Consider the following 25,106-nt stretch of genomic DNA (forward strand, 5'->3'; position numbering starts at 1 on the left):
TTGCTGGGGAAGCAGTTCTGCTACAGCCAATCCTGCCACCTTCAGCTCCTAATACATTCCTCACACCGGGGTCTGACAGAGGCCTCTCTGTGAGCAGCAGCACGCTGGGTTTCCTGTGACTGCCAGGAGTGGGATCTGGTACTGAGGCTGTGCCTCACCTTTCAGTTATTCCCACTGCCAACATGTTGGTGACTTACCTTGCAGCATAGGGACATTGCAGTCGAGGTCCAAAGAGCTTTTGGCTCCATTACTAATGGTATTAGTTCATATTAATTTAGTGAAAACTAAATCCTGTCCCCCAGACTACAAGTGTTACTTGACCTTTCTCATACAGACAGTTCTGAGAGTCGGGTTATAAAAGACACAGAGCTTTTTTACTTTTACGGACTAAATATATTGACAACTTTTGTACAAATAAAAGCAAATTATAGTATTACATTAATTTAACAAATTCTAATACAAAAACCGCATATTTCATAAAATGCAATTTTTAAATCAAAGCTCTACAGAAACATACAACTCCCCTATAAAGATGTCCAGTCTGCTGAGCACTGTTTGCTCAAAATATAGTTATGAACTTAAATACACTCATAAGTGTATTACACTAAATTATACATTCGGATAAACATGACTGAAATCAGAGATGAAGGAAATCTACTTACGACAGAAGGAGCTGTACAGCTCAAGTGAGAAGCAGCTCAACCCAGCCCGCGGGGGCAGCTCTGCCTTGCTGAGCATCTCTCAAACATGCAGCTGTCTGGGCAACACTTCAGTGTTACCATCAGCAACCTCAAAGAGAAAATAACTGTTGGCAGTAAGAAATGAAGCCACAAGCCACGTCCAGATCACAGGCAGTGTCTTGCCTACACCACTTACAAACTAAGAACTTTCTTTATTAAAACTGATTTATCAAATGTTCAAAACAGATTTTTGCCTATTGCTCTACTTCACCAAGTCTACTCCTTTTGAATTGTTAAATATTATGAAATGACAGAACTATCTCAATTAAAGGAATACAAAAATTATCATCTATTAAACATCCACTTTATACATAAACATTTCTGAAACAGATTTACAGTATACAGTTAGTTTATACAGCTTAAGCAACTGTTCCAATGTCATTTCTGTCAAACTGAAAGCAGCCAAAAGGTCTAAGGTTTTGTGAAAAGGTTCTTGGTCAACATTGAAATTTTACCTTTCTCACCTCACACTGCTCACACCCACGTCATCAGAATAACATTGCTGGGTTCATTTCACAAACCATACATTATTCCATCTCACCGTATGCTGCCAAACTGGGTAACGTGCAAGAAAAGCTCATTAACTCCAGTGTGGTTTTAAATACAATGTATCTACATTTTTCCCCAGAATGCTTTCGCTTCCTGAGCTAGACATAAAATACCTTAAAACAGGTTTAGACACAGATCTGAGACCCCATAAGCAAACTACATTAAAATGCATAGAGCGTGGAAAAAACCCCACACTGCTTTTGGTAGCTCACACTACTGGCTGTTAGCTCTCTAAACACATTTTAGATGGATCTAATAATCTGTTGAATAAGGTGGTAAACTTACTACTTCAGTTGTCTAAATTTATTATGGTATATTGCTCTTGCCTTTATGACTTAACAGAATGTGTGTAGTTCACAGGCTACTAAACACTCCTCATAATTGTCATCTTGTCATTGAGGTGACTGGATTTAGAAATGCTACAGTCTGCAACAAAACATGCAATTTTGGTGGGGTTTCACTTGGCTTTTTAAGATCAAATATGATTATGTCCAATACTACTAATCTAAATCAAAGAAAAACACCATATTAAAACTGGCATTTTTCAAGTGCATTTCAATATTTTAAATAATTTTTATTTCCAAAAATATTTAAAGTCACCTTTAATGACAAAGACTAAATATAAAACAGAAACCTGAATTTTGTTTGGATGAAAACAGGTTTTGGAGCTGTGAACTCTTTTGGTTCTCAAGTTCCAAAAAAAATTTTTGAAAGAAAAATTAATTTTCTAATCAAACGTTAATTAACTTGCAGCAAAATCTATATTATTAAATAAGCTTATACAGGAAATTGCAATATGGTAAGCTTGGGTTTAAGGTGCTACTCCATTCGCCCTGGAGTCTTTTAAGGACTTTACCAAGTGGGCATCATGTCTGGGAACCAGACTCTACCAAGATGCTTTGAAACCTCCCAATGGATCTGCTCTAAGCTGTATTTCTGATCAGGAATCAGAACTTCCTCCATAATAGAGAGCTGTGAGAGGCGACCGCCACACATCTTCACGAACTCCACAAAGGCACTGCAGGAGACTTCACACTCCCCGAGGCCCACGGCCGACAGGTACTTGCACCGCTCGGCGATGCAGATCAGCTCCTCGTCCAGCGGCCGCAATCCATTGGCACACACCACCAGCTCCACCAGGCGCGGGCACGTCATCCCCACGCGGCCCAGCACGTCCTTGCTGACCGACCTGCCGAAGTACAGGTGAGTGACGGGGATCTCGTACCGAAAGAACGGGTCAAACTCCTCCTCGTACAAGAAAAAGTACATGACTAAATTCACTTTAGGAGAGTGCTTGATGAAAGCGTCCCAGCTGCTCTTCTGAATGGTGTGGAACTGAGTCTGTCCGGGATTCTCGCTGACCACGTCGATGCGCAAGTGTTCTAACCTGACGTGCTTCTCCGAGGACAGAGCCAGCAGCAGCTCGTCGCTCAGCAGGTGGTAGTTCAGCGCCAGCTCTCGCAAGCCGTGGCACTGGTCAGCCACACAAAGGATTCCTGGGAGAGACAGCACCAGGCAAGTGTTACACAGATAAAGGCACTGATGACTGAACATAACGTGGGAGGGAATTGTTTATGTGTGGCAGGAGGGTGCTATGGGCAAACGTGCAACCAAGACCTTAAATCAAAACCAAACTGGACAACCAGAACACTAATCTTTTTCACAGGCAGGATCTTGTGACTTCTTTGTACCAACATATGAGACAGACATACACGATGTGACTACATCTCTGTTTTGCTGGGAATCAGAAAGAAGTGAACAAACACATAAACAGAAGTGACAAATACATAAATAGCATATTCTGACTGTTCCGTTGTAAGACTACATATACTCAATCTCACTTTTGTAAAAGGTGCTTACTCATGATAAAACTATTTCCTTAGCCAGCTTGGAAGAACTGCTGAGTGCTCTGTGGCTGACAAAGCAACCGTGAGTGAAATTTGTCATCTGAAGAAAGCAAATGTAAAGCAAAAGTAAAATGAATGTTAGATTTTAATTCAATAGAGAGGCTTCTGCTGTCATATTTATTTTTTCTAGGAAAGTATAAATGCTTAAATTTGGAAAAGCTACAGCAAAAAAAAGGCAAAACAGTAGAAATTTGGAGCAGTAATTTCCAAAACAGCAATTTTCAGATTCTCTTTAATGATTCAATATTCAATGCAGCTCACAGAAGACAAAATATTAAAAAGAGAATCAGGGTCAGTCTAAGGTTTCCACTCACACTATTTGTAGATACAAGCAATGGTATTATACTGGTAACAATACTGAAAAAAAGCACTAAGAACAGCAGTCAGTCCTCTGCATTTCATGTGACCCAGAAAACTGCCTGAAATGTAGGATACGGCCTTTCCATTAAGAGAAGGGATGAGAACATAGCATTTAACATGAAACTGAAAAACCTGAGCTCAATGCACTGAAGCAACAGGAAGAAATTCAGAAAACAGCAGTTATTTTAAAGTGCAGCTATTAAATTTAGGGAAGCCTATTCTGAGCATAGAAACATTTAAAAAAATCACTGCAAAAACATTGCATGAATCAGAAGGGTCACTATGATCACTCTCTAAGGAAACAGACAAGCTGCTTCAGAATACCTAGGTCTGTTGAGATATATAGTATTTTAGGCAGTTTCAAGATACATTTGCTCATCCAAAAACAGCTTGTTGTCCTGGCTGCCATCCTTCCATAAATCTTTGTTAACTTTAGGGGTACACTATGGACCAGTGCAATGCAAAACGGGAAGAGCTGGGGTACAACTAACTGTGATTTTTATGGGTCTAGAACTGGATATACATGGTCTGTCAATGCAACTATGCATCCTATATAAAGAGCTGACAATGCATACAGTGTAGACAGCTAGTGGAGCGCCTGCCTGGAGCCCATGTATTTCACAGAACACCCCTAGGCACTGCCCACACCTCTGTGTCACTGAGAGGTAAACAGCTCTGCTCTCTGATCTCACTGCAGAGTTGCATCAAAAATATCCCTGACTCATGATGTCTCTGATAAAGGCACACCTGACACCTGCTCTGCTTCCCAACTCCCACCCCAAGAGAAGCAGCCCTTCTACCCCATGCCACAGCACAAATACCACCTTTACAGGAAGGTAATGCTTTACAGGAATGCTACAGTCTGCAACAAAACATGCAATTTTGGTGGGGTTTCACTTGGCTTTTTAAGATCAAATATGATTATGTCCAATACTACTAATCTAAATCAAAGAAAAACACCATATTAAAACTGGCATTTTTCAAGTGCATTCCATTCCCTCTGTTCCAACAGTTGGTGTTTCAGAGTGGGAACAACAAACAGAAGTAACTTCAGAGAAGCTCACAAAGATTAGAAATACATTACTGCCTTTGTTTCTCCAGCCCAAATTCAAACGTGCCTCTTTATCTTTACACAGTAACTTAAATCAATTCACTATTTGATATCAACCCTTTTCCTTTATCCCTGCAGTAGTGGAGTCTCTCTTGCTCTACTTTCATTACCCTTCTCTGTCCTTCACTAAAAAATTTCTTGAGAACTGACCTAGTAATGAACATTCCCCCCTCCTCCAATCTGAAGACATTTTAATTGCATCTATAAGTAATTAGTTTTGCAACTCACAGCCCTTTTGTTTCCATAAAGTTTTTCTATATTTATAGCAGCCTGCTAATTACAATATCCCCATTACAAAAAAAAATCCAGGTCACTTTTTCCTTCAACAGTCTCATTTTTGCAGCCTGCCTGCTCTTGAAGCCAGCTATCCACATACCAGCTTCTTTCTTTCTTTGTTCCACTTGGTGGGTCGTCCCTCCCTGGACACCAGGTGCCCACCAAAGCTGTGCAATCACTCCCTTCCCCAGCTGGGCAGGGGAGAGAGAATTCAGTTTAAAACTCGAGAGTGAAGATAAGGGTGACAGGGAGAGATCACCAATTACCATCATGGGTAAGACAGACTCAGCTTGGGGAAATCAATATATTATCACTTGAATCAGAGTAGGGTAATGAGAAATAAAACAGAATCTTAACACACCTTCCTCCCACTCCTTTGTTATTCCCAGGCTTAACTTCCTCATGATTTTCTCTACCTCCTTCCCTCCCAGCAGCACAGAGGTACAGGGAATGAGGGCTGTCGTCAGTTCTTCAGACATTGTCTCTGCCACTCCTTCCTCCTCAGGGGGAGACCACCCCTCACTCTTTCCTGGCTCTAGCATGGAGTCCCTCACAGGGCAGCAGTCCCCCATGAACTTCTCCAGCAGGAGTCCTTCTCAGACTGCAGTTCTTCACGAACTGCTCCAGCATGGGTCTGTTCCATGGCATGCAGTCCTTCAGGAACAGACTCCAGTGTTCCACACAGGGTCAATTCCTGCCATTAACCTGCTCCAGCATGGGCTCCCCACAGGGTCACAGCCTCCTTCCAGCACCCACCTGTTCCAACATGAGGTCCTCCATGGGTTGCAGATGGACCTCTGCTGCACCGTGGCCCTCCACGGGCTGCAGGGGCACAGCTGCCTCCCCATGGTTGGCACCATGGACTGAGGGGAATCTCAGTTCTGGCACCTGGATCAGCTCCTGCCCCTCCTTCTTCATGGACCTTGGGTCTGCAGAGTTGTTTCTCTCATGTAGTCTCACTCTTGTCTCCAGCTGCAATTGGTCTCCTGCAGTACCTTTTCCCCCTTCTTAAACAGGTTATCCCAGAGGCACTACCATTGTCACTGATGGGCTTGGCCTTGGCTCTGCTGGACATGGGGAAGCTTCTGGCAGTTTTCACAGAAACCACTCCAGTAGCCCCCTCACTGCTCCACAAAACAAGTGCCATGCAAACCCAGTGCATCCACCTTTTTTTCCATCTCAAGGCACACCCTTATCTGAATTAAGCAATTAAACTCCCCTACTGTTTGCTCAGCACTCCCTGGTTTTGTTACTAATGCATCTTACCCCAGAGTCTATTCATCCTCCACGAAGAACATGGAGAATGGAACATGTCCTTTAACAGGCACGACCATTTCCTACCCATTGTTCCTTCAATTTACAACCCTGCAAGATACATCAATCAGAACACACCCATGTCTCCTCCCAAATTATCAAGTGTATGATGTTCCAATGAAGCCTTCTAGCAAGGATTATCCACAATCCAGCCAACTCTGCTAGAGCTGACAGGTAACTCTTCAATCCAAGTCCAAGGAAATGACTCTCCCTGCCTAGCTACAAATTACTGCTGAAGCCTTTTCCTCTTAACAGACACAGCTGTTACAGCTCTTGCACTTCTCAGACACAAGGATTCTCAAAAAACAATTTTAGGTTGGGAAAGCCATTCCCTCAAGCCAATTTAAACAAACTCCATCTACAACTAGAAAGCTTGGAGGAGGCAATTATGCAGTTAATTCCACAAACACTTTGCTGGACCAGGCTGCTGCAAAACACCACTCCTGCATTTTCAGGACTTCTTTATACAAAGCCAAACACCAGGCTCTGTCTGAGAGCTACACTTACAAAAGGTATTAAGTTTGTTTTGTTTGTTATCACTACAATAACACGCCCTCTGCAACAGTAGTGCTTTTCCCTTGTATGAATCCTGCTGGTGAATTTGACAGATAATAAATCTAGCATTTACAGCTGCAATGTATTTGCATGGAGAAAGTTATGGTGCTATGGTTTCTAGAGTTTCTACTCAACCTCAAAAGAGAAATCACACTAAGTTGCCAGCACTTCATTTACAATTCCTCTTCTCTTTCTCAGAAAACTCTAAGTGTTAAGCTGATGGTCTGTGAATAAATCTTAAATTTGCTGTGTGTTGTGTAAGTCTACCACAAATCTTGAACGATTTTGTTCTGGTATGAGCTGGCTTCATTTTGTAACAGACACACTTAAGAGTGGTAGAGAAGTACATTTGGTGACTGTAGAAGTTTTGCACAGTTCAGTCTCATCTCCCCTTTTTGATGCTGTCTGCAGTTTCTCTCCAGCAATGACTTTGTATCAGAATTACTAAACCAACATCTTCCTAAGCCATGGCATGGCAACAGTCAAAACCCACACATAACAAAGTATGGAAAAGAAACTTGTATTCCAAAAAAACTTCCTTATATTGGAATACTCTGTCATTGCACAAATAGAGCACAATCAATTTGGTATGTTCTCATTAAGTTCCACATGAGGTTAACTATTTGCCCACAAGAGACATGCATTATTTTATCATTACCCCAGTAGTCACTGTGAAGTGGTAGGATAGATGGACTGACCACCAGCTGAAAGTACTTTATTCAGGGACAGTTGCTGGTAATACCATACTCATCTTCCCTCTTACTCCACTCCTATGTATTCAGAGGTGCACTGGTTTCAGATAGAATTTAATGCATGCATTAAAGAATCCCAATCAACCCACTAAAAAGTCCCAAAGAGGCTAACCCCAAAACCACAGCAGCTTACCAGCTGGAGAAACATGAGGACAGCTGCTCATTTTCAGCAGTTTGAGGGTGTCACTGTTGTTAGCCACCAGAACCTTGAGAGATGGATCATCCACGGGTGTGTCATCAATCTTAAGTGAAGAGAGGGATTTGGAGTTCACAAACACCACTGTCAGTGCAGAAATAAAGTGAGACTGAAAAAAAAGGAAGTTTAAATGAAAGAGTAGTACGTGAAGTAAAAATCTCAATGGTTTCACAATGTGCACAACAGTCCTAGGTTTTGGTTCTTGACAGTATTTGTTGAAAAAGCATTCTTTTGATATTGCATAATTTAAAAATTATACTAAACCTGACATTTTTAGTAAAGGAAGTGTAATATTTTTTTGCTATCTGTTTATGTATTTGGCAAATCAGAATGTGTAACATTAGATGGTAATCAAGAACCTGACCTTGGGCAATCCACTGCACAAATTTAAATCTGCAGAAAGACCACAAGCAAAGGGAAAGCCTAGAAGCCCTCATTTTAGGGGGATTTTTTTTATGTCCTTTGAACAGATGAGACAGGTCACACTCTAAAAGAAGCATCTTGTAGAAGAGGAATTCCCTCATGGCAAGTTGTGCTGCACTGGTGAGATGCAAACATAGTCAGGAGTGTTTGTATCCAAAGCCAAAAGACTGCACTGCCTGCCTAAACAACCACATAGGAGTACTTAGGTTTTGGATGGATTTCTTGGAAAGCTAACTGGAGTGGTCCAAACAGAGCCAAGGAACAAGAAATCTAGTAATTACTGAATAAGCAGCATAGATAAGGTAGGACAAGTGCTAAGCATTTTTGCATAACCACTGAAACTTATCTTTAAAGACAGAGCCCTGGGAACCTGAACTTGAGAAACAGACTAGGAGCAGATACAGCACTGATTGTAAAAACCACTGGTGGTATGAAGTGAACAGTTAGTTCATCTTCTGATTTCTTATCAGACTGACCAAATAGAAGACTTTAAAAAAGTATTTTCTATGTGTGATACATTAAGGATCTTTAAAAAACTGAGCTGCTACATGGATTTCAAGCCTGTTTCACTCTGAGCCACGGGCACATATCCTGAATACAATTGTATGAGAGAAGGCCTGGCAACAGTATTTGTTTTTAGGTGATATATTTGTGATTTTTGATAAAACTGACACACAATTAGATTTAGAGTAGGACTTACTGCTTTCATGTTTACACAAACTTTTAAAGTCAGCTCATGCACATGGAAACAGGAAGTTCAACTCAGAATCTTTACACACTTTGGCTTTAGGGACCACTGCAACTATCCTGACAGTATGCTTATATGTGTTATGTACAGAAAAGATACTTTAGTATTATTTCAATTCTCTCTTATGAGAATGTTAGTACTGTGCTTTTATTCTCTGTATTTAGGAGGCTGTTAAATAGAAAGGCAAAGCAAGTTAACCACACTTATTTAAAAAGGCAACTTGAACCTTCTAGTTTGAAGAGCTAACAGGAAACAGGCAATATCCCAACATGTAAAAGTTGGTCTTTTCAGTATTGCCACATCTGTAGTCTGCAGTATGATTCCTTGTTTTTTAAAGATTCTACTCACCTACAATGTACTTAGTGAAAAGACAGGCAACACAACTCTAAATATGAGTCAGAGATATTTGCCACATGTCAGGTCACTTAACAACAAGAAAGCACTGATGAAGATAATGCCAAGTAGTTCAGTCTTGATAACAATAAAAATCCCCACCACACCAAAAAAAATCTCAAACCACAGCAAAGTATTAACCACTTTCGAAATTAATTCATCTTTTTCTGCTTTTCATCAAATGGACCTGTCACTAACAGCTTCCCACAAGAATTCAGTCATGGCCAAAATAAATTCTTTAGTTTCACTAGTTGTCCCTTTTGCAAGTGACAAAACTATTGAAGTTGTAAGCATCAAAAGGCAATTTATCCTTAGAGCTAATTTTGGCTTATTTTGAATCTATTTTTTTAAAGGCCAAATGTGAACTTACTGAGAACAAAAGAAGGAAGCCCGTGCTTTATAAGCCTTGAAGCTGAATAAGAACATAGCATGAACAATTACAAGTAATTACTCAGCAAGCTAGACATGACCCTAATATATCCCTCCAGTGAAAACTAAGAGATCTAAAGCAGCACTCAGATTAATAAAGAAAGCAGTAAGAAATGGCTGAAAGGACAAAGTATTTTTAACACACTGGATTGTTTTCACTATATTCAGGTTTTCTTATCATCACACCTCAAAGAACATCAGGAAAGGAAAAAGATCAGAGCAAAACTAGTTAAATATCTGAAAAGCCTCTTTGAAAATTATCAGTTAAAAACACATATTCAAGAGAGCTACATGACATGGCAGTAACCACTGCAAGGATAATAACTGATAACCCTTCTGCAGCTAACCTCACCTGCAGCCTCGTTCCCTTTCCAAGGCTGTCTCTAGTTCTTCCTTGTCCTTACTGCCATCAGCAGCCATGACATCACTGAGATCTAGCTAACAGTCTATTTGTATCTGGCCCTTCACAACCACTCCCCTGCTCCTCAGCAATACTACAGTTCCACCTCACTAGCAGGAATGTTTCTCTAGAAGCACATGTAAGAGATCTGTCATCCAGATTAAATGCTTTCTAACAAGATCTGATTTTTGGTAAACATGCAAGGCAAAAATCTTGACTGGAAATTTCAGAAATACAGTGCACTTCACCAAGGATGTTAACGCTTGACTGCCTCATGTGAAGCCCTGCAAATCATGATCCTATTTCTTTCTGAAGAGATTTGTAAGCCCTATGTCAGGTCCACATGGATAAAACTCTACCAATCATTTGATTGTAACTGTCTCCTAAACAAACCCCCCAACACAATTACACAGACCTGAACTGTCTAACCTGCACCACACTGCTCACCACTACATTGAGGTCAACAGACAGGAGGACTTGAAAGAACAAGGTAAGGCCTACGCTCTCATATGATTCACAGACTGAATGGAATTTCATACATCCATCACTGTTCAAATCAGTTCCTCCATTTATTACAGGCCAGACCACTAATAAACTTTTCTTTATCCAAGATTCATATTCCTACAATAGAGCTTTTCATAAAGTTACAGAAGTACTGTATGAAACACTGCAATACTTTGCAATAGAAAATATGCATAATAAAATACCTTCGGTAAATCCATGAAGCTTGGCCGGGCAGTTGAAATTAGCCCAAGTGTTTTCAGAGAGCAATTCACAAGCTGTGATAAAATATCACAAGCTGCTTCTGCAGATTCCTTGCTACTGTCCACCTTAAAACAAAACGAATTTTGTGTTCAGAATGCACTGCAAATACACTCTTTTAACTTTTTTTTTACTTTACCTTCTGAAATGTGATGTAAAAAAAAAACCTCTCATTGTGAATCCATCATACTTTATTCCCAAAAATAGTACGAATCAAAAATTCAAGACTATTTGCTATAAATTTACTACTTTTCTAAACACTTTAGTAAAATATAGCATGGTGAGGGGTTAGCTAAACAGTGTGTTCCAAGGTACTCATTCCATATCAAACAACAAGCAAGTGGAGGGTCCAGAGCCTATTCCACTTCCTCTTTACATTCCTCCTTACCAAAATGCAAGAATTCTATAAATCTTTTACTATGTGTAAAAGCCACTTCTTTTTACAGTGGCTCAGCTCATAAAACTGAGCTGCTGGAGAGTTAAGTGCATTATCATATGTACACAAATGACTGGCCCTTCACGGTTAAAACCACAAGAGATGCAATGGATACTCTAAAAAACCCAAACCAAACCAAGCAAACCAACAGAAATCCCAAAACCTTCATTAGTCAGCTTGCTGCCCACCAAAATCACTTAGAGTGTCTCCAGGGGACCTCCCCTGACACTCAGATGTGCTTTCTGAATGCACAGCAGCCATGACAGCTTTGCAGACCTACAGAACCGTATCAAGCTTGATCACATGGAATCAAATTTAACTCCACTGTAAGCCATGCTACCTTGGCAGCAACAGATTAAGTTAAATGCACATTCATTTTCTGCTCAAACACAAGCTGAAAAACCCTGATTTTCAACAATCTCATCCTTCTTTGCCTACAGCAAACACCTCTCTTGTTTTCAGCCTTTACAGAGGACAGGTGAGTGTTACACCCACTTCCTTGTGCATTCTGCAGCACTGGAACAACTGAAGTGACACATGAAAGAAATGATGGATCACCCTACCAGCAAAGGGCACCCAAAATTCCTTGGGTGTAAAGCAACACAGACAGGAGATAAGACACTGGGAGGTCACTCCACTACAGCCCCAGGTTTTCTTTATTTGGATGCTGATAAAGGCCCTGCAAACCACCAGTTTGTATCTGGTACTGCAAGCAAGCAGTAGCAATACATGTGATCAGCTAGAGGTGACTCAGCTCCTCACATGCTGATGATTCCAGCATTAGAACTGCCTGATCTCAGACACAAGTATGCTGAACTTGCTGCAGAACACACTTCCTTTCCAAATTTCTCACACAGCTGATGCATATGCAGCCAGGAGATTCACAACACCCTTTCAAAACACACTGCTATGTAAGCCCACATTAGAAGTTTTCATGTACTGAAAATAATTCCACAATGTGAATACATGCACCATCCTATGCAAACCACAAATACTTTCTCAGTCCCCTGAAACACAGCTGCACTGAGTACAGACAATCCCAAACAATTTAAGACTAAGCTGCTAGCTGATGCCTGGCAGTACAGAAGTCACTCTGTGTGCATTAGATGTTTTCTAACCATGAATGCTAGAGCCAAGTACCTACAGGACATGAAATGGGGAAACGTTCAACTTAGGCATCCTGGCTGAACTTCATTCTGAGGCAGTAACCCACACATGCAGTCACATCAGAACTATTTCAGTCCACTCTATGAAGCAGAATTTTAAGCAGCTGAACTGCTTAAAAAAACCCTCAAAAAACCAAAAAAGCTGAAACCAAACAAAAAGCTCACAAAAAACCCCAAAAAACATACCAACAAAGGACTCACAAAAACAAACAAGAAACCCCAAACAAACCACAGCACCAGTCAAAAAAATTCCCATCTAACAGAAGTAAGACAATGAAAAGTTATGTTCAATACTGTTATTCCAAATTTTGGTCCTCAAAAGATACACAAACAAATTAATTGGGAGGTAACCTCCATGCCTACATGTTCATTTAGAGAATCCACTTCCTCCATCTATTAAGCCTGAAAACAAGGCCACCTACCACACTGACAGCTGCCCTCTTTCTTTTAGAATAAAAGCCCCTTTTAAAAAGCCTATAAAACACACTACCTTGAAGCTAACATACTGCAGGTGATTGGAATGCCTCTTTATTATCTGCTTGATTAGTTCAGGGTGTGTAGTCCTCAGGTTTGACGTGGCTGGTTGATTCAGCTCAAACTCAAAGCACCTCCAGAGATCAGGCATATGAAACACTTGGTTCCAGCTCCTGCAGACCTGGGATGCATGAGCACGATCCAGAAGTGGCAAGTACTGGAACACCTGCAGGATAATGTCTTGGAGCAGGTTTGCCCAGTCAGGACTCTGCACAACTGTGCTCTTCCTCTCTACAATCTTGTGTCTCTTGGATTCCTTCTCAGTTGTGTCTTCAGATGAACTGCTGTTGGCCTCATTAGTTGTCCTTCCTCGTTTCATTCTACAGAAGTAATAAAAAAAATTATTTATTTTGTAAACGTAAAAGAGCTGAGAACAATATTACTAGAAACTGTGGAGTTGAAAAAGGTATTTTATGCAACAACACCTTGGCAGAGTTTTTTTTTCCTGCCATATATAAAGGAAAAAACCCCAAGTAACAAACCAAAATGGCAGTCCAGAAATAACATTATCATCTAAACTGATATCTTTACTATTACTTCTTTAATCATTTACAGTGCCAACCCATTTATAACAGTCACTCTCTTTTCAGTGTTTCATTTGTGTGTTTCAGAACACTTTGAACCTAATTTGTTTTACTGTGTTGTTGATTATTACTCTACTGTTCTACTAATGGAAGGATAATCCTCTAAACAATTTTTTGAACACTGACATAAATATTCCTGGCCCAGTCCTATTTATTAGGAACTACACCTGAAACTGTGGAGATAAAAATCAGACAAGGAAGTAAATAATTACTAAATGTATGCTTGCAAGCACTGCATATTGCAATGTTGCATCAGACCAAATATTTTTTTTCTCATAAAGGAAGAATATTTTCTTTTAAAATTTATTTATTTAAAATACATTGCTTTAATAGGCATCTCTTTTAAATCAGTATCCTTGAAAATATATTTCATCAAGTCCATTCGTGTGCTTTCATTTTTCCAGCTAACTAGTAAATAGGCATCACAGAAGATTTCCAGTAACAACCTGGAAGTTTCAACCCGCAATAAAAATTTAGAGAAGGGCCAGAAAAAATTCTTCAAAACTGTATTAAATTCAGCAAGCCTGCAGCAAAAGGTTGTAGCACATGCTTTTGCCATAATTACATCACTTAAACAACTTCTACCTTACATTACATTATTGGAGAGAAAAAGACCCTTATCACTACATATATCTGAAACACATCCAGGGCTCACTGGGTTTTAATCCAAACATGTTCTTTTGTACATGCCACCTTACAAGTGAACTCAGCATCTGATCATTTATTTTTAAAAGCTTCAGTGTGATGCACACCATGCCCTAAAGGGCTCTGCTGCCTCATACTGAACTACAATGTGCTCAATTCCAGTCTCCAAAGAGCTGAGAATCCAGGGGCAGGGTGAGCCTGACACATAAAGCATCCCCAGCCTCCTCGATTTCTAGAAGATAAAAAGGACTTCATACACAGCAAAATCATCCTGGTTTAACATTCAAGCACAATTATATGTCTAGGGTTATCACATGCCCAGATCCCTACTGGGATCTGGAAAGTTACATTTCCCTGCTATGTACTGCCACTAAGTCTGGAAGCACTTCCTAAAACAAATGCCAGCTAAAAATTATACTGTTCATAATCCAGTGCATCACAGATGACTTTCTCAAAGGCAGCACCTCCCTACCTACCTTTCAAAGGCTTTAATCCTAGCTACTCACATGACAGAAGCAAGCTATCACATAAGGTCTAATGCCACTCATAAGATGATGCAGACAAACCTGAACACACGGTCACGAAAGACTGATGAAGAAAATTTGTCTTCCCTTTTTTCAGCTCCAATTTTTACTCCCAGCACACTTGGAGGCAAGCACAGGATGAAAACAGTGCTGGGCAAACATCTCTACTTGCTTCCTGAGAACTGTTTTCTGTGATCCAGTTCCCATCTATGGGACTGTGCAGAACACAATTCCTGTGCTGGAACAAGCTCTCTGCCAGAGCCAGAGCTCTGCTGCTGAGCCACTTCATCAGTGAAGAAAAGCAAGAAAACTGCACAGTGACTCAGAACCATCTGCAACTAACAAAAATATAAAGGAACTGGATTTTGCAACCATGAAAATGGAATTCAACTTAAAATTAATCAAGAATTAATTGGCAAATCCACTGCAAGCCTGTCGTGTTGCCGTTAGAGATAATAACTCAGCATAGTGCAAGAATAATATTTATAATAAGCTAGTCTGAAATGCAACATTAGTTTAAGCTTTAGGCTAAACAGATATTCCAAACAACTAGGTTACAAGGAGCATTCACCACAGGCAAGCTATTAACTTGCCAAATTCAGGCTTGCCTGTTTGATGGGCAAGTATTTCCAAAGCCATCTGGAAAAAGCTACAGAAGGTACTGTTAGACTGGGCTCTCCAAGTCCTCCTTGCAGAGATCCTGTCTCATCTTTTGCTAGCAAGGCAGTAAATCTGCATAAATGTTCCAGTTAGGTAGGCTACTTCTACCACTGCATTAAGGTAGGGTTTGGGTGTTTTTTCCCCTCTTTTTTGTCTTCCTTTCAGAGAAGGCCAGGAGGGAGCTGCCACTGACAAAACTGCATTCATTTTTCTTCTGGGAAAAAGCCTGTGGGATGTGTTGATAGGAGTGGATCAGGTCAATGACAGCTCTCACTGTGCACCTCTGAGCCACCTGGGATGAGCTCTAAGTAGTTAATATGTGCTGGTTACAGACCAAATCCCACTCATGGAAGTTGTGGGATACTGTCCCACATTTCTGTAAACAGCCAACTTAAAAACCAAAATGACAAACAGCCAGTCCTTAGAGGTATATTGATATTTTCTTCTTCCAAGAAAATAAGAAGTTACATGTTCTAAAGGCCATTACTTAAAGCAAGGGATGGGGGGGAAAAAAACCACCTTTCCAGACAACTTTTTTTGTTACTGTATTTAAAGAGGTCAAGATTAAGATTTTTGAAACCTTTCAAAAGTATTTCCTTGGCAAGCTTCTTCCAAAGGAAAAAAGTGCCTAAGCTCAAGACTAAAAAATATTATTTTAAGAACTGTGTGACTGTTTTGTCATTTGATTTTTAACCAATTTGTTAATCTACTTTTTGAGTTCTCCTTTTAGAACTTAAAGTATCAGAATACTTTTTTAAAAATGTAACTGCTTTCAACCTCTTCATATGCCAACAATAAAAAATATGAAATTTAAAGAATGCATATTTGCCTGCAGAAGTTTACAGAGGTATCTGAAAATATATTTACTTTTAAAAGGCTGCTTAAGAGAGTAAACCTTTCTGGACATTTAACATAAGAAGGCAATGGAATTAGAAGTTCAATTCACTTTGCTTTATGTATCCAGTAATTTAAAGATCCGACCACTTGAAACCCAAGGCCAACTTTCAACAAGGAAGACATGTATGCAAAATTCCATACTAGCAAATTACTGTATGAGTAAAACCTACTTTTCAAGGAATGATTGCTTATCACTTCTTAGAAACGCAGGAACCATCAATCTTGCTTTTAACTCTCTCTGGCACAATTAGGACACACACATATCACTGTTTTTCAAACTGCTGCTATAACCAACTTTGCTTTAGCAGCTAAGATTTTGCCAGTAAGGAAAACAAACCCCAAAACCACCCAACTCTATGGGGGCAGAGAGATGGGTGAAAGCCGGGTGAGTGCCTGACTCTAAGATTTTCCAAGTAAATTTCTCCGCCTGTTATAAGGTCTCCTTTCTGAACTCCGCACCTGGGCGCAACCCAGGCTGCTATCTTGTTTGCAATAGTCATGTCCAACCCTAATCACACAGTTCAGCCGCCGAGCAGCAGGAGGAGGAGCAAAGCACGTGCTTAACATTGTTTTTATTGCCGAGTAAGGTGCAGCCAGCAGAACACAACGGCAGTTAAAAAAAAAAAAAAAAACAACCCCAAAACCAAACAAAACAAACTGTGCAGAGCTGTTTGCACCCGACTGATAAGGCTTTCCCGAGAGCCTGTCCAACCGAGTTCGCTGTGCCTCAGCCCCGCTGTTCATGGAACACCAGGAATGCGCTGAAGGGCAGCAGGGGCTGACAGAAGGGGCGAGCCCAACCCCTCCCTGCCGCAAACAACCTGCTCCGCTGGACACAACGAGGCTTCCACGACTGATTACCGCAATCAGGGGAAAGCTGCGAGGCAGCGACCCCAAACACCGAGTAGAATTTAAGGATCTCTCGCTACTCCTGGAGAAGGCTCCCCTCAGGGTCAGCTCTTTCCGGCTCAGCCCCGGCCCGGGGCGCGGGGCTCCGACAGCCCGGCAGGCCCAGAGCTGCGCCGCCCCCGCTGCTCGGAGCCCGCTCCTGGGGCCCGGGACCCCGCGGATGGTGCCCTGCGCCGCCGCCCGCCCGTTTCCGCCCCAGCACCTGGCGGCTCCCTGCTGCGCTTCGCATTAACCGGGGCTCGGGCCGCGCTGGCGCCTCCGCTCCGGCCACATCAGCTCTCTCCGCCAAAGCCGACCCCAGCGCCGCCTCCGCCGCCCGACCGTCCGCTCCGTTCCGTCCCGTCCCGCCCGCGTCGCTGCTTCGCTCCTTCCCTGGCCTCGCTCTCTGTTTACTTCCAGCGGCGGAAGCGACGCAAACCAGCCAAAATGGCGGCGGGCGGCGGCCCCACCTCCCCTCAGCGCCCCCGCCCGCGGCGCCTCGGAGCTACGGCCGGCGCCGGCTCCTCCTCCCGCCCGTCTGCGCCACGGTTCGGGGCTGGGCGCGTCCCGCCTCGGGCAGGAAGGGAGCCGTGCAGTCTAGAGACGTAGCGGGGCTAATCCCAGAATCTGTTAGGTTGGAAAAGTCCTCCGAGATCTTCGAGTCCGACCTATGATCGAACGCCCCCATGTCAGCTGCACCATGGCACTGAACTCAGTGCCTCCTCAGTGCCGCGTCCAGTCTGTCCTCAAATGCCTCCAGGGATAGTGACTCCAGCACCGTTCCAGTGCTCAGTCACCCTTTCTGTGAAGAAATTCCTCCTAATATCCAACCGTAACCTTCCCTGGTGCGGTTTATGACTATGCCATCTTGTGCTGTCACTGGTTACCTGGGGCAAGATGCCGGTCCCGACCTGGCTACAAGCTCCTTTCAGGAGCTGTAGAAAGTGACGAGGTCCCACAAGACCCTCCCTTGTCTTCACGCTAAACACCACCAGCTCCCGGCTGTTCCTCATAGGACTTGGGTTCCAAGCACTTCCCCAGTTCTGTTGCCCTTCTCTGGACACACTCCAGCCCCTTACTTTGTTTGTTGCAGCGTGGGGGCCTGAGCTGGACACAGCACTCCCGGTGTGGCCTCCCCAGTGCGAGCACGGGGACAATGCCTGCCTGGCCCTGGTGGCCACACCACGGCTGACATGGCTGTGTGCTGTGCTTTGCCTTCTCGGCCCCCTGGGCACGCTGGGTGTTACCAGCGATGGAGCTGGATCCTCATCACCAGTACAGCCCGTCGTGTCCTGTGATCTGGAAGCCCTACGTGAGGATGGCCTTAGGAGTAGATGTAAGAGGGAAAGCAAACCACCAAAGTGTCCTGGGGCCGATGGGCACTGGGAATGATGTGCTTGGGATTTTGCCAGGCAGAGAATATGAGATGCAAAGCTGTGTTTCGTGTCAAGTACAAACAGGCGACGTGTGTACTTGTGAATGCGAAGTGTGTGGACGCCGACAATTGGAGAGCTGTGAATTCTAATAATAACTGAGGAAAATAAAGCGTGGAAAAAGGCTTTTGAACCTATCTTTTGTTTGCAATTAACCCTGGTTAATTTAAGAGCATAGGAATTAAGGTGTTAAGGATGTTGCTTTTTTGCTTGCATTTAATCCATAAAAAGCTCTGCAATAATAACCTTTTGAAGTGTAATTGTAGAATATTACTTGTATCCTTGAAACTATAGCTTTGGAATATATATAAAGGAAATATGCTTCTCTCATGCCTTATTGAAGCAGAGAAAAACAGCTTGAGAAAGGAAGATGAACATCACCTCAAGGATTTATGCTTTCGACCAAAGGGAAACTGGACATCACTGTTATGAGATTTATAGTCTCTGCAATTAAAAGGTGAACACACATCTGGGGAGCTGGACCCCACCAGATGGGAGTTGTCTTTCTTCTTTCGGAAACTGGACCGTCACCATCTGGGGATACGCCTTTGAAATACATCCTGAGAGATTAAAATCACAATAGTGTATAGAATTGTGATGTAATAATTTGGAATAAAAATTGCTGATGAGTAAAAAATTGGAAATAGAAACTGCTGAAAAAAACTGATAAGTACCCCTATAAATACCTGTAACCATCAATTATTGGTGTGCAGTTGGAGGGAAAACTTCCCCCACTGTACCCAGCGCTGTATTGCTCATACTTTACCATATTAAATACTAAATTGATTGCTGCTTGAATATTGGCCTAGTCAAGCTTCTTATTCATAACAAGAAGACAAAGTGATGTGTGACATTTCCTATGGGCTGCAAATGCCTTGTCATCATATGTCCTTTGTGCATGTGGTACACTCCAATATACCTCATGTTTCAGCCCTGTATGTGTCCAAACTATTCACAGTTGTTGAGATTCACAAAACTTAATTATTAATTTATTGCAAGCTATAGTAAAAAAATTAGTGCTCAAATTGTTGCAATCCCTGTCATTATTTTCTTGGAAACAGCACTTGTGATCCTGTGCTCACCCCAATCTTGAAAGGGCTTTGAAACATTCTTCAGTGGTCACTCAAATGTCACCATCCCTGAGATCTTTAAGAAGCACTTTATAAAAATACATTTCCTTGCATACTTTAAGTCAGGTAATTTATTTTTTCAAGTCTAGTTTCTTGAGATTATTAGTGGTGTGGGGGGGAAGACTTGTCTGGAAACAGAATTGTTTTTCAGTGAGAAACAAAAAATACATTTTTATTTTGAGTTTCTGTGAGAGAATAATCTTTTTCTCCATTTCAGAATGTCTTGAGCTGTTTGCTAAAGCTCAGCCATTACAGTTCTGTGTGTATTTATGAATCTACATCCAGTCTTCAGCTTTTCAGGAAATGCAACAAAAATCTGGAAATAAGAGGTGAGTTATCACCCTACCTTGAGCAGATTAATGAGTATCTTAGACAACCTTGTAATAGCAAATATGTGGCTGTATAATTTGCTCAGTTTTATGAGACAGCTGTATAAACCTTGGTAGGTAATGAGATGTGTTTATGAATAGAGCCAATACTGTCAAGAAACCTGCTCTGGAAATGTTCCATGTCTTCCATTCTCACTGCTTAGGAATTCCCTTTTCAGCCCTGTGTTCCACATCAGAGTTGGTTTCTAATGGTGGGAAGAGAACAGCCCCCAGTTACAGTTTCTGGTGAAGACAAGTTGTATTTGCAAGTATGCAAATGCAAACTGCTGGAGATGTGGGAGACAGAGTCAGACTGCAAAGGCTGGAACCAGACCTGGGCCCAGTCTGTGGGGAGAAGGATCTCTTTTTTATCAACAAATACAGAGCAAGCAGCTGCTGCTTCTCCTGGTCACCTCTCTGTGTTTTTAGCCAGCATTATGTGCATTATGATGTGATGTAACTGAGCCGTGACATGTGAAGTCAGTAAAAATATAGTTTCATCAAGATTTATGGTCTGATCAAGTTCTGGTGCCTGCAGAAAAAAAAAAAAAAACCAAACTTTTGACCAAAACAAATATTTTCTTTTTTTGTTTGTGTGGAAGCCTTGGGAGATGTAACAGCTGCAATTTCATTATTTTTAAGGTAACATTACTGTAAAACCCTCGCATTATCTGAGTTTCCCTCTATTGACTTACTGGGAGGGACTTCTTACAGCGCCGAGCAGTTGCAATTTGCTGCTTTATCGTCAGAGTGAACCAAGTTTGGCTCACTGCCTGTGCCCTTCTTGCTTTGTTGTAGCCGCTTGTGTAAGTTTTAGGCACCCTTTGTGTGTGTAGGGGAGGAGAACAAGTACAGAAAGCACTCCCAGCATGACACTGTTTGGGGCCATAGCAGCTGAACTCAGCAAGAAAGGCAGCTGCAGCTCTGTCCTTGGGGCCAGCCCAGGCCCTGGGCAGGGTGCAGAGCACTGACAAAAACATCTGGGCTGTCTGTGGGCAAAGCACAAGAACCGGGCAGTTCATCAGAGCTGCATGAAAGCAAACCTGCGGGCAGCTGGTGCTGTGGGCTCCTGGTGACCCCCAGGGCTGGCTCTGGTTTAGCTGGCAGACAAAGCCCTGCAGAGCTCCTGGACTCAGGTAGCTGGCGCTGAGATGGGTGGCAGCAGGCTAAGAAGGGGCCAAGCAGTAAAGGTTCAAAGAACATCCATAGGTCTGGGCTGGTCTGTGTTGTTGCCATGTTGTTGCCAGTGGTGGCTGGGCACTTTGGAGCTTCAGTCAGTAACTTGGACACCTCTGTAAGGTGTGTCTGCATTCAGTAGTCTCTCTGCCTTACACTAATCATTTAACTAACAGCAGATAGGTTTTTGAGAGAGGAATATTTTTAATGATTTTTTTTTGGTGTATGCTTTCAGTAGTAACAGAAAAAGCCATGGCCTGTGCTGAGCTCTGCTATGCAGAAATGAGACTATTAAGGAAACTGCATTGTAACTTTTTATTTTTTCACAAGAGAAGAAGAAGCTCTCTGAAGTTTCAGTTTTTCTGATGGGAGAATGATTCTGTTAGAGATGTGAAGCAGCCCTCACTGTCACCATATGAAGATGAAGAAAAGCCCACAGGCATAAAACCCAAGACATAGCCAGTAAAATCTCAGTGTCTAACAGGGAGTCTCCCCACCTCAGGCTGAGGTTGCCCAGAACACCTCATTTCAGCTGGCCGGCTGCCTGACTGATGAAGCCACGGCAACATTTCAAATGCCAGGTCTTGATTATAAATGCTGCACCCTTTAGCACTGAAAGTCTACTGTGCTGATTTTCTGGCCATATTCAAGTAGCTCTGAAGCATTCCTGAAGCAAGGAACTGTACTCCACCCTGATAAGCCTGGCTTGCATTTGGCTAGGATAAGAATGCAGAGAGGAAAATCACAGAAGCAACTGGAAGAGAGTTAAGTAACCATAGCAGACCAGATCCAGCTATGATGAAAGTATGTCAGGCTTGCAGAGCATGAGTAGCTCCGATTTAATGAAAATAGAAGTTATGAAAAATATGGAGAATATTAATATGATGAGTAGGGGCTGAAAGAGCTGGTCTAGAATGTCTGTGACAATCTTAATTCTCAGCAGATTGTGCTGAAAAAGAAAATACAGAGGAAATCTGAACCTATTCATTATCAACGCCAAAAGAAGTGAATGTTTTTAAGTAATGGATATCATTAGGGAAACTTCCTGTTTTTATCTTCTGAACATGTCTATACAGGAAGATTTTCTGTGGTGAGGGACTTTCTTATACTGTTAGAATGTGGTATTATGGGCTGCTAAAATAAGTATGTTCCATCCATCTAAAGCAAGACCTTACAGAATAGGAGCTGTAACTCAGCTTCTTTTTTTTTTTTTTAACAGTAGATGCAAATAAAATGGTCTTTAAACCAGTGGGCCCCAATTTAAGGCCTCTTGGCCACAGAAAAATACATACAAAGATAAAACTAAGGATGAGCAACAGCAGGACAGAGTGTTGCCTGCAACAGGCTGTTTACCTGATGTTGTTGCTCATGGTTCAGTCGAAGCTGGACATAATTATTTTAAAAGGTTCCTCACTGTCTAAATATTGTTTCTGTCTCTGAGGCTCTAGTAATTCTTTCTAGATGAATGGCTCCCATGGTTGCTTCCTGGGTAAAGGCTGTTGTACCACTCTATTTTGTTAGGTAATACAGCAAAAGCTGCTGTTTGCTGGAGCCCCTCTGACAGGGGAGTCTGGTGGCATGGCCTTGGCTAGGGCCAAGAGTGGGCTGAGCTGTGCCTGGCAGCACAGACAACACCTCGTCTTTGCCATGGTGTGAGCCACGGACAGAGCAATGCTGCTGGAAAGGGCAGTGCCAGCTCACTGACCGGTTGGTCTGACAGCATCCTGCTAGAGGAGTTCTGTGGTTTACAGGAATTTTCTCTGTGCTTTGTGTAGCTCCTTGCAAATCAGTTCAGCTGACTCTGCCAGTGGGTGAGGAGTTAATATGATTAGCAAGCCACAGTGGTAAAAATTCCCAAACAGACTTATTGCTGAGAGGGGGCTGGCATTTGTATTAGGATTGGCCTTGGTACCAAGGCATGGAAGGAGGGTACCTTATGTGTGATGTGAAATGTGTCCTGCAAGGGCACCCTAAAGCTGGTTTCCAAACATGGCTTGTTTCTAAGTCTTGTATCCTAGCACTGGAGGCAAAGCCCAGAAGTTATTCACCAGCTCCTTGACTGTATGTGAGTGTTAGATGAACAGATCCAAAGTTCTGCCAGTGGGCATCTATTCATGGGAAAGGTCTTCAGTCAGCAGTAAGGCACTCGGGGTGTGCCAAAATTTAGGATTTACTTGGTGGGAGGTGCATAGTTGTGCCCAGCCTCCATCAGGAGGGAAATAAAGATTTATGAACCTAGGCCATTCCACAAGCCACTAGCAGTATGGAAAAAGCCAAAGATGTAGAAATAGAGACAACAATCTTATGAGTAACAGCTGGAATGTTGTTGCTCAAATTGTTTGTATTAGAGAAAAGGGAGGCAGAGATGGATGCAAACCCAGCGTATCATCTTACATATGTTTTGTCCATTAGAGCAGAAACTGTGGAGAGCTGTTTGCCCTGTAACTTGGATCATCCCGTTGCAATTACTGCTCTGTGACAGAGTCCACTGATAGATCCTGCCCTCAGGCAAATGCTTTTACAAAGCTGTTGTTCAGGTCCTCCAGCCAGGTTTCTAAGTATCTCTGTTAGGAGCTGGCATTAGGATGGTGATGCTGGTAGATCATACCCCATTCACACCAAACCACCTGAATCTCTAGCTTTAAGTGATGTGACACTGCTGCCCACACGGCCACAGTGGAGTACGCATTCCCTTTGTGTGCCAGCATACTTAATGCCATCCTTCCTTCCTCTAATGGCTGTTCTGGCAGAGTACATGGCAGAAGTGAGGCCTAGGAATGGGGCTGGGTGGAGTGGGAATGCTCTCCAGGGCAGCTGAGTGAGCAGAAAAGTTAAACTGTGCAGGGGAGGATGTAGACAGAGTCACATTCAGGAAAGGAATATTACTGAATGGACAGGGAGGTGGAAATACTAGATTAGCCAAGACCTAACATGGGCTAAAGATGCTTGAATCACCTGGATGCAGAAATGAGTGGGAGTGTAGAAGCAATGCCATGGATGGCAGTAGCAAAGTACAGTGTGTCATGCTCAGTGGATGGCCCAAAGCACTGCCTCAGGTACCCATCCAAGGTTTCAGTATCCAAATCCCCTTTCAGGTACACAGAAAGAAACTTGGTACATCCAAACAGATTATATTTCAATGAGCAGCCCACAGCCTACATATAACATGGAGGCAAGAGCAGAGAGCACCTCCTGAATCCCTAGAGACTGCAGTGGTGGGTATTACCTGAGAAAACTCCCTGGACCAGCTGGCAGGGGGCATCTTTGGGTGATTATCAATAATAATCACAGTCCCCATTGCATCTGGCTGCTGTGTGATCAGCGTGCTGTTCTGCATTTGGCTGCATCTCTGTAAAAATGCCTGGTGAGGAGTCAGATCCTGGAATGCTTGGCAGCACAAACTCACTACCACACCCCATCAGTGAGAGTGGGGGCTGTGACAGTGCAGCCTTTCCAGTGCACCTTGGGCTGAGGGACAAAGCATCTGCCCTACAACCACTGCACTCTGGCACCTGCAATGTGTGGCATGGCTTAAGGAGGGCTGTGGAAAAGCCCTGCAAAGTTTGAGTTCTATCCTGAATGACTGGGTGGGCCTGAAACTCCCTAGCTAAGCCTCTGTCTAGGTGAAACATGAGCCTAGTATGATGGAATTGGCAAAACCTGTTTTGTAAGGACCAAGCTTATTTGGCCTTGATGATGACATGTTAATTAGCTGTATCTTATTAACTTTTACTGTTCACATTGTGTTCA

General features: G+C 42.6%; 1 protein-coding gene across 2 annotated transcripts; it reads right to left on the bottom strand.

Moving 5' to 3' along the window:
* Positions 1 to 872: 872 nt before the first annotated feature.
* FBXL3 (F-box and leucine rich repeat protein 3) lies at positions 873 to 17,701 on the bottom strand. 2 transcript variants are annotated; one of them, XM_059492624.1, is made up of 5 exons: positions 17,473 to 17,701; positions 13,008 to 13,371; positions 10,861 to 10,983; positions 7,698 to 7,869; positions 873 to 2,785 (listed from the first exon to the last, which is right to left on the bottom strand). In XM_059492624.1, exons 2-5 carry the CDS (start codon positions 13,368 to 13,370, stop codon positions 2,142 to 2,144), a joined length of 1,302 nt encoding a protein of 433 aa, XP_059348607.1. In that variant the 5' UTR covers position 13,371; positions 17,473 to 17,701; the 3' UTR covers positions 873 to 2,141. The 2 variants fall into 2 exon arrangements, with proteins under 2 accessions (XP_059348607.1, XP_059348614.1); XM_059492631.1 differs by lacking the exon at positions 10,861 to 10,983.
* Between the last annotated feature and the right edge of the window lie 7,405 nt (positions 17,702 to 25,106).

The sequence above is a fragment of the Ammospiza nelsoni genome, chromosome 2 (assembly GCF_027579445.1).
Source record: "Ammospiza nelsoni isolate bAmmNel1 chromosome 2, bAmmNel1.pri, whole genome shotgun sequence".
Classification (NCBI taxonomy): Eukaryota; Metazoa; Chordata; class Aves; order Passeriformes; family Passerellidae; genus Ammospiza; species Ammospiza nelsoni.